The 9,279-nt window shown below is 60.2% G+C and overlaps 1 protein-coding gene across 1 annotated transcript; it reads right to left on the bottom strand.

Annotated features, from left to right (window-relative positions):
* Window positions 1–4,114: 4,114 nt before the first annotated feature.
* Window positions 4,115–8,134, bottom strand: NPW (neuropeptide W). Its single transcript, XM_069571463.1, has 3 exons — window positions 7,967–8,134; window positions 4,529–5,118; window positions 4,115–4,302 (listed from the first exon to the last, which is right to left on the bottom strand). Exons 1-2 carry the CDS (start codon window positions 8,132–8,134, stop codon window positions 4,549–4,551), a joined length of 738 nt encoding a protein of 245 aa, XP_069427564.1. The 3' UTR covers window positions 4,115–4,302; window positions 4,529–4,548.
* Window positions 8,135–9,279: the final 1,145 nt, after the last annotated feature.

Raw genomic sequence — 9,279 nt, 5'->3', positions numbered from 1 at the left:
ACCAGCCCAGACAGTTCCCCATGAGGGCACAAGTAAGCTCGCTCAGGCCCAGTCCTTGCCGCTCCTTCTTCCCTCACCAGTGCCTTCAGCCTGGGCTCCTTGCCTTGGCCAAGCACGGCCTGCCGTAGGCAGCCTCCTGGGCCACAGCCCCTTGGGTGTCCACGCCCGAGCTGCTGCCCCTAAAAGCCACTTAGGCTGCAACAGCAAGGCTGCTCCCCCACCCCCACCTCTGAGTTCCTCGCTCATGCTGCTGTAGGCTCCTGCCTGACTAGCCACCTCCATCTGTCCATCTGCTGTCCGCAGGCTGCCTGTCTGGCCTTTGACTGGCCTCCCTGGACCCAACCTGGTACCACGGTGCCCGGAGTCTGTGAGGATGAGTATGGACAGTGGGGGTCCACGATATACTACCCTACTCCCCAGTGCAGGTGGGGCTTAGGGGTCACCCTGTAGCAACCTAGGACCTGCCAGGTATGCTCTGAGGCCATACCATAGTCGAGGGAGGTGGCAGGATGGGAGACCCCCCTCCCCAGAACCAAGGGGTAGGGAAAGTAGGACTCCCTGGTCCCTTGGGTCAGGATGCTTGGCGACCTCTTCCTCTTCTATAGAGCAGACCTCTCAGATCAACCTGCAGCCTAGGACTCAGCCTGTGAGTGAAGATGAATGGGGACAGAGCATCCCTGGAGGGTGGAAAAAGCAGGGGATGTGCTCACAGCCAGGGGGCAGGAACACTGCCTCCCAGAATCACAAAGGCGGCCCCAAAGCTAAAAGCCAAGGAAGTACCAAGAAAGGTTAACAGAGTAACAAAGACGACATCAGAACTGGCCGCAAAGTGAGTGGGTAGCAGCTTCAGAATAAATGCAGCAGCTACTACCTGCAGGGGCTTCCCGGGTGGCGCTAGTGGTAAAGGATCCGCCTGCCAATGCAGGAGACGCAAGAGACTTATGTTGGATCCCTGGGTTGGGAAGATACCCTGGGGAAGGAAATGGCAACCCACTCCAGTATTCTTCCTTGGGAAATCCCATGGACAGAAGAGCCTGAGGGCTACATTCCTTGGTTTCACCAAAAGCTGGACATGACTGAGCACGTGCGCGCGTGCACGTGCGCGCGTGCGCGCGCGGACATAAATACACACACACACACACACACACACACACTACCTGCAGGGACCAACTCAGAAGGGGGAGCAGGAAGGAGTGAGAGGGACAGGGAAGGTGAAAATGGTTCCAAGCAGCTCTCTGGAAAACTCTCCCAGGCCTCTTCCTTTAGCCTCTCTCTGCGGGAGTGTGAGACGAGAGAGGCCAGGCTGCCAAGGAAAGGGAGAAGCCTGGGAGGTGGCCCGGAAGCGTGCCCTGAGGTGTTTGGGCTGGAAGCTGTGTTGCTGGGGTCGGGCTGGGGCTGGGGTGGTGAGCTGGAGGGGCAGGCAGGCAGTCAGGTGCAGCTGAGTGGAGGTCTGGGTCATGCCCACCCCCTCACGCTGGTGCACTCACCCACTTGTGCCATCTAGGCACGCTGGGGTGCGACAGAGGGACAGGAAGTACGTCAGACCTTCCAGTCCTCTCCCCTGGTCGACCTGGGCTGGGACTGTCCTGTGCTCCTGTTTCGGGGGAGGGGGTTCCCTCTGACCTCTGAACCTACCTCCCTGCGGAAATGGGGCAGAGCCTGGGCCTGGGCAGAGACTCTGGGGCGTGGCTGTGGGCAGAGGCCTTGTCACTGGCAGAGGGGAGGGCTGGGGGCCTGTGGGGGGTGGGGGCAGCCATTAGTCTGACGCTCGGCTAATGGGCCTGCGCCTCTCGGGCCGGCGCGGCCTCCCTAATGGGCATTAAGGGCCTCGCGGGATGACCAGGCCTCGCTCACAACCCCTTCCTTCAGCCTTCGCCAGGCCTCTCTTCAGGGCCCCAGAGGGGAGCAGGAGGGACCAGCGCAACGGGAAGAGATGAGAACAGGAGGTTCGGGGCGGAGAAGGAGAGAACCGAGAGGTCGGAGGACAGATGAGGTTGGAGGCGCCCAAAACCTTCGGCGGGGGACGCCCCGGCAGCCTGCCTCGCCCACCCGATTCTGGTCCCGCCCACCACCCGCCCCAGCCCCGCCCACCACCCGCCCCAGCCCCGCCCATCACCCGCCCCAGCCCCGCCCATCACCCACCCAGCCCCGCTCGTCGCCGGAGGCGCGGACCGCGCCTGCAGCCCAGGAGAGCAGCCGCGCAGCGCCTCCTGCCGGTCCTGCTTAGGATTGCAGCGTCCAGGAAGCTGCCCAGGTTCCCACCCTTCTGGCTCTGACGGCTCCAGCCTTGCCGGGTGGGAGATTCGGGTGAGGCCCGCACCCTAGCGCTGTGAGCATTGCTGGAGCATAGGGCCGCCCTGGGGGTGGTAGACAGAGAAGGCGGGCCTCTGCCGAGCTCCCGATGGGCTCTGCTTGGGCGTCTTCTCCAGGCAACATGAAATCTAGCCCCTCTCGTGACTCATTCACTGGCCACTTGGCGTCACGCCCTGGTGAGCACCGGGGAGGCATCGCTGAGACCCAGGGAAGCAGATTTGTGTACCTTGACGAGGGGACGCGCAGGGCTGGGGCAGCCCCCAGGAGAGGCATATAACCTGGCCTGGGGCCCTGGAGTGCTCAGGCAGAGGGGGCCACAGGGCTGCTCTGAAATCTTCCAGGAGTTCCTGCAGACTGTGTGAGGAGGGGAGAGAGGAATGAGAGAACAGGGCCCGGCCTCAGAGTAGGAATTCCGTTTCATGAATGGTGGGAGCCCTTAAGGTGTACTGCACTGGGGGTAACAAGGTCAGGACACCCACGTTCAGTGAGGAGCAGGGACAAGGACTTTGGGGGGTGGGGAGGTGGGGCAGTAGGTTGACCTGAGTGGTCTGCAACTTCCCCCAGTGCAGAGGGAAAAAAAAAAAAAACACTGAGTGGAATCAGGGAGCCATAAGAATTAGAAAGGTGGAATCAGACAGAGTACTACTCACACTAGCAGGCCGTGTGGAAGAAAGGTGCACCCAGGAGATGAGAGGCTTTTGCCAGTGGGGAGATACCTCCAGAAGGTTCTTCCTAAGGCTGGGGTAGGGAGGTAGCATGGGGTCTGGCTCCACGTGGGCCTCCCAAAGCCAGGAGCTAGACAGACTGGAGGCCACCCTTCTTCCTGTCCTTGGTGGGTGCCCCAAGGTCTGCCTTGCCACACAGCCAAGCGAGGATTAGAAGGACAGCCAGACAGCATCTGCACAGTGACCGAGCCCTCCAAGGTCCAGGACACTTGTGGGACTCCAGGTCCATACTGAAGAGGGTTGAAGGCGGGGCAGAAGGACGGAGTGAGGGGACCACTGGCAAGGGACCCAGATGGAGGGAGGCCCTTGCAAGATGGCAGAACACATTTATACAGGGGACTGGGGACAATAACTGGAAATGCAGAAGGGGACCAGCAGTTGAGGGGCCTCTGAGGATGCAAGGGGGTGTCAGGTGGAGGTCCTTCCTTCCTAGGGAGAGAACATGGCCATGGCAAAGGGGCCAAGGGGTCCCTGCTTCCTCTCTGGCAGCCCTTGGCTGAGGGGAGGGAGGGGTTCCGAGGAGATCCAGGTTTCAAATGAACGCTGGGAGGAGGGGGATGGGCTGCCAGGTCTTAAGATCCTCCTCCCTTGGGGAAGACGTTCTCCCCAGGCTGGCCAGGGGGCACAGTGAGGAGACCCCCTGTGGGGCTCCTGGGAGGCTGGGGTGGGGGCTGCTGCTGTCCTTGTTCTGCACACATTGATGCGTGGCAGCCGGACACACACCCCTCCCACCGTGGGATACCTCTCCCCTCCTTGGGGACCCTGGGACCTGGTTTGATGACTCCATCCCCTACAAGGAGGGACAGCAATGTCAGAAAAGGGAGAAGGGGACCCAGCCCCAGCAGTGTCTCTGCCTCTGTGCCCCGCTTCTGCCGCACAAGGACAAGCAGATCTCGGCTGGGTTGGGGCAGAGAGGGCGGAGCAGGAGTGGGGCGGGAGGAGGCGGGGGTGGGAACGCGTCCCCCGGCAGGCCGGCGGGCGGGAGGGCTCCTGACATTTGCCAGGGCGTGGGCGCGGCAGTTTGCGCCTCGGAGCCAGATGACAAAGTACACAACACGGAGGAAAGGGGTCACACGCGGGGGCGCGGCAACTAGGCGAGTTTTATTGAACAGACGACCGGCCTGGTAGTCGAAGACACTCGGTCTGAGTCAGGCGAGGGGGCGCTAGCAGGGGCGGCGATCAGGACGGCTTCGGGGCGAGGCGAGGGCTGGCGAAGGCGGTACCCTGCGCAGACCGTGGCTGAGCCGGAGACTCTCCGAAAGCTCTAGAAAGAACAGAGAGGCCGGTGGGGAGAGGGCCGTGCGCTCTCCACTACCGCTCCCCCGACTCCCCGGGCTGGAAGCTTAGAGAGACTGCTCCAGGAGAGCCTTCCCCGGAGTCGGGGATAGAAAGGTCGTTGGGTGCCCTGCGGGCAGGCAGACAGCACGGCTCAGATCTCCCGAGACCCGCCTCGTTTACTGGCGTCCTGTCCCCTGCCTCTCCCCGCGTACCTGGCCTGCTCCGCCGAGGTTCAGGAGTAGGCGCCAGGCCGCCACTCGGGTTGGCGCGCGGACTCCGGGGCGCGCAGGTTGCGAGGCCCACTGACAGGGAGCCCCGCCCCGGAGCGTCTGCGTCGCGCCTCCCACAGTCTCTGAGCTTCGGAGGGAAGCAGCAGAGCATCGAGGGCGGCCGGCCCCGGAGAGAGGGTGTTTCTGGCAGAGGGCCCCTGGGACAGCGCGCCCAGGCCCAGGGTGTCCCAGGCGGGGGGCCCGGCCGCGCGGCGCCACATGTAGGGCGAGCGGCGCAGCCCCATGAGCAGGCCGGCCGCGCGGCCCACCGTGTGGTAGCGGGGGCTCGCCACGTGCTTGTACCAGGCGCCGGCGTTAGGCGGCAGCAGCAGCAGCCACAGCAGGGCGAGCAGCCGGCGGCTGGCGGTGGCCCCCGGCCCCGGGCCCCGCACCCCTGTGCCCCGCGCCAGGGTGCTCACGTCGACAGCCGCCCGGAGGCGCGGACCAGGCACTGGCTCCGTCGGGTCTGCGCGCCGCGTGGAGAAGCCGGAGTGCGGGAGCTGCAGGCGGGGAGTTGGGCCCCGCGGGTCCGGCTATAACTGCTCGGCGGCCCCGCCCCTGCTCGCCCCCGCGGTACCTGCCTGGCTCCCTAAAGGGAGGGGGCGGGATGAAGGGAGAAGAGGAGCCCAGGCTACGCCGCAGGACGTGGGCTCCTGAAGCACCCTGGCTGAGTGGGATTCATCTCCTGGAATTTATCTCCTCCCCGGTCTGGGGGCCCCCCTCCTCCCGTGTCTCACGCCCCTCTTCCTCTGTCCCCAAGGAGAGGAGCTGCCAGGCGCAGGGACGGGGACAGGAAGGTCGGGCACACGCAGATCAGGCTGGGCGGCCAGCAGCGCCCCCGGGGGCAAAGCAGGAGAGCGGACTGGTGGGGCCCCCTGCACCAAGACCCCTCTGCCTGCCTCCTCCCCTGACGGGCTGTTCCTTATCCTCACCTGTGTGTGCACAGTCGTGTCCAACTCTTTGAGACCGCCTGCACCATAGCCCACCAGGCCCCTCCATCCATGGGGATTCTCCAGGCAAGAATACTGGAGTGGGTTGCCATGCCCTCTTCCAGGGGAACTTCCTCACCCAAGGATTGAACCTGCGTCCCTTGTGTCTCCTGCATTGGCAGGCAGGCTTTTTTTTTAACCACCAGAGCCACCTGGGAAGCCCTCACCTAACACAGTTCAAATCTGTGCCCACACCCTCTTCTCCGCTCCCTAACCCCTAGCTTCTCCCCACCAGCCTACTTCCCAGCTGCTGCTAGGTGGTGGATGCTTGCAGCTGCAAGTTTAGTTAGGAGACAGTGGTTAGGATTAGGCTCCCAGAATAAAGAGTCAGTCCCTCTTATCCCCAGCCCCTGCCCTGGGCAGGATAAGGCTCTGCAGACCTCCAGCCTCCTCTTTGACTGAAAGTGAGAGTCACTCAGTCAGTCTGACTCTTTGCAAGCCCATGGACTACATAGTCCATGGAATTCTCCAGACCAGAATACTGGACTGGGTAGCCTATCCTTTCTCCAGTGGATCTTCCCAACCCAGAAATCAAACCTGGGTCTCTTGCATTGCAGGTGGATTCTTAACCAACTGAGCTATCAGAGAAGCCCTCCTCTTTGTCTGTGATCCCCTAAAACCATGTTTTCTGGCCAGATCAGTCTCAATTCTTTTGCTTTACCCAACAACCCACAAGTTGGCCCATTTCTGTGCTTCTGTGCCTGGGATGGACATCCTGGCCTTTTCAATCTATGACCAAACTCCTACTCATCTTTCAGGATCCTGCTTAAATAGTCCCTATGTGAATAGTCTCCTGGAGTATCCCTCTCTGCCTGCCTGGGGTTAATAGCCTCTTTCCAGATGTCAGGGCCTGACCCATTCTTGCCTGAGCCCTAAGCCAGGGAGGATTTAGCCCTCAAAATAATCAGACCTCATTCCACCACCACCCCCCACCAAGCAACCACACCACTCACGGGGTACCTTCTAAGTTCCAGACACCAGGGATCCTGAATTATGATACTTTGATCTCCAAACAATGCCACGTGTATGTGTGGTAAGTTAGTTCAGTCATGTCCAACTCTTTGCCACCCTATGGACTATAGCCTGCCAGGCTCCTCTGTCCATGGGATTCTCCAGGCAAGAATACTGGAGTGGGTTGCCGTGCCCTCCTCCAGGAAATCTTCCCAACCCAGGGATTGAACCCGCATCTCTTACATCTCCTGCATTGGCAGGAGGGTTCTTTACCACTGACACCACCTGGGAGATTCCCAAACAATGCCACAAGGTGGGACAATTATTGATTCCATCTACCAAAGAGGAAACTAAGGCCTGGGGGAAATAAACTTACTCCAGTCACCTGGGTAAGCATTGGGAACAGAGTGGGGTCCAACCTAGACCACCAGCCTGAGAGTTCCAGTTTGAGGACCCCAGCTACAGTGCTTAATGGAAGCCTCCCTTCCCCCTCTGCCTGTCTCTGCAGCAAGAAGGAAGGGCGAATCCAGGGCAGGAGTAGGGCACAGTCTGGGTCTGTCCTTCCTCTCGAACTTGCACATTGGGAGAGGCCCAGAGGGGCTCAGAAGTGCCGAGGGAGGCCCCTACTTTTGAGGCAGGAGGGGCAGAGAGGTCTGGTGATCCCTTGGGGGAGATCTGGAAGCCATCGGCTCTCCCCACAAAGGCCCTGTGGAGCAGCTGAGAAACATGCCCTGGAGCTCAGTGCCCCAGGCTGGACGCTGGTGGGTGAGAGGGAGGGGGGCACTCCTGCCTCAGTTTCCTCATTGGTAAACAGTAATGGTAGCCTCCTGACCAGCTGGCTGTGAGCACTAAACATCCAGGCCGCTGGGACTTTCCTGGCCATCCAGTGATTGAGACTCTGCACTTTCTCTGCAGGGGGCGTGGGTTTGATCCCTGGTCTGGGAAGTAAGATCCTGAATGCTATGAGGCATGGCCAAAATTGTTTTTTAAAAATCCAGGCTGGGTCTTGACAGGGTACCTGGCATGCAGTAACCAGTGAAGTTGTTCAGTTGTGTCCTACTCTTTGCGACCCCACAGACTGTAGCCTCTCAGGCTCCTCCATCCATGGAATTTTCCAGGCAAGAGTACTGGAGTGGGTTGCCTGACCCAGTCAGGGGATCTTCCTGACCCAGGGATCGAACCTAGGTCTCCTGCATTGCAGGCAGACACTTTACCGTCTGAGTCACCAGGGAAGGTAAATGGTGAGGCTAACATCTGTTATTGTTGCTGTGCCAGTGGCTGCCTAGTCCCCAAACCTGTCAGAGAAGATGCTTTGATGGAGGGGTGATGGCGCAGGGACCAGGCAGGGCGGGGGTACAGAGGGAGCCGCCTGCGCGCCTGGAGGGCCCTGGAGGAGCGCAGGGACCAGTGAGCCGAGTGGAAAGCTGCCCCTTCCACCCACCACTGCCTCTCTCTCCTGGGGCCCCTTGGCCTCGAGAGCTGCCTGGAGTGTGCAGTGGGTGGGCAGCGCGGCACGACGCAAGGGTCCCCTGGCACTGCCGCCCACTCCCTGCTGAAAGGAGGCAGGGGACTGCAGGCGGTGGGCAGGAAGCGTCTGCGGGCAGAACATCATTGATGTGAAAGCTGATCAATCGTGGTCGATGCAGTAATGGAGGTTTCTGCGCAGTTAGAAAATTGAAGACAGCTACAGTTAGCAGAGTGGATAAATCTGAAAATGCCATATTGACCAAAAAAAAAAAAGCCCTGCACAATGGAATGTTCAGTGTCTGAAGTTTAAATACCAGCCATCCTTCCGGCTGGCTTATGACTGTGAACTAGAGGGAAGGAAAATGTCCTCATGCAGGTGAGAGGTGGAGGGCCTGCTGGGACGGAGTCTGTGGCTGCCTGTCAGGTAGAGGTGTGCGGAAGGCAGGCAGGGATGGAGCCCAGGGCCGGGGAGGGAGAAGAGCACCGAATAGCTTGACGGTTCCTGGGGGCTCCCGGTTTGGGGTGCTCAGGATGAGGGTCTCTGTGCCCTGCCCAACACTGAGCCCAGGGGCCCAGGGACAAAGGGCTCTGCCAGCAGCCCCCCACCTCCCAGAAGTCTGGAGCCAAAAGTCTGTTGCCAGAGGAGGTAGTGGCCCTAATGATGCATGAGAGCTACCTGGTCTTTCTGGGGCTCACTGCACCTTTCATCCACATACAGACCCTTCTAGAAGCTGGATGATCATGGGTGCTATTTGCACATCATCTCCCCTGACACTGGACCAAGCCCTGCTGGGGCCTGGGACCGTGTCTTGCTTCATACTCCCCCGTCCAGGCACAGCACCTGCCTCCTCCCCCAACAGGAACCCCATCCTAATGACACAGCAATTAAGAAAACCTCTCCATTTCATCATTTAAAATGATTATGTTTTATTAAGGCTTCCCTGGTGGCTCAGAGGGTAAGGCATCTGCTTGTAATGCGGGAGACCTGGGTTCCATCCCTGGGTCGAGAAGATCCCTTGGAGAAGGAAAAGGCATGTTTTATTAAGACTGTACATGGGCGCACGTGGTAAGTCTCTTAAGTTGTGTCTGACTCTGTGCAACCTTATGGACTGCCTCCTGCCAGGCCTCTCTGTCCATGGGTTTCTCCAGGCAAGAATACTCCCATGGGTTGCCATTTCCTTCTCCAAGGGATCTTCCACGCTCAGGGATTGAAGTTGGGTCTCTTACATCTACCTGCATTGGCAGGCGGGTTCTTCACCACTAGTGCCACCATACATTTTAAGTCAA

This window comes from Ovis canadensis, chromosome 24 (assembly GCF_042477335.2).
Source record: "Ovis canadensis isolate MfBH-ARS-UI-01 breed Bighorn chromosome 24, ARS-UI_OviCan_v2, whole genome shotgun sequence".
Lineage (NCBI taxonomy): Eukaryota > Metazoa > Chordata > Mammalia > Artiodactyla > Bovidae > Ovis > Ovis canadensis.
The sequence above is the reverse complement of the archived record's forward strand: the minus strand, read 5'-3'. Positions and strand labels throughout refer to the sequence as shown.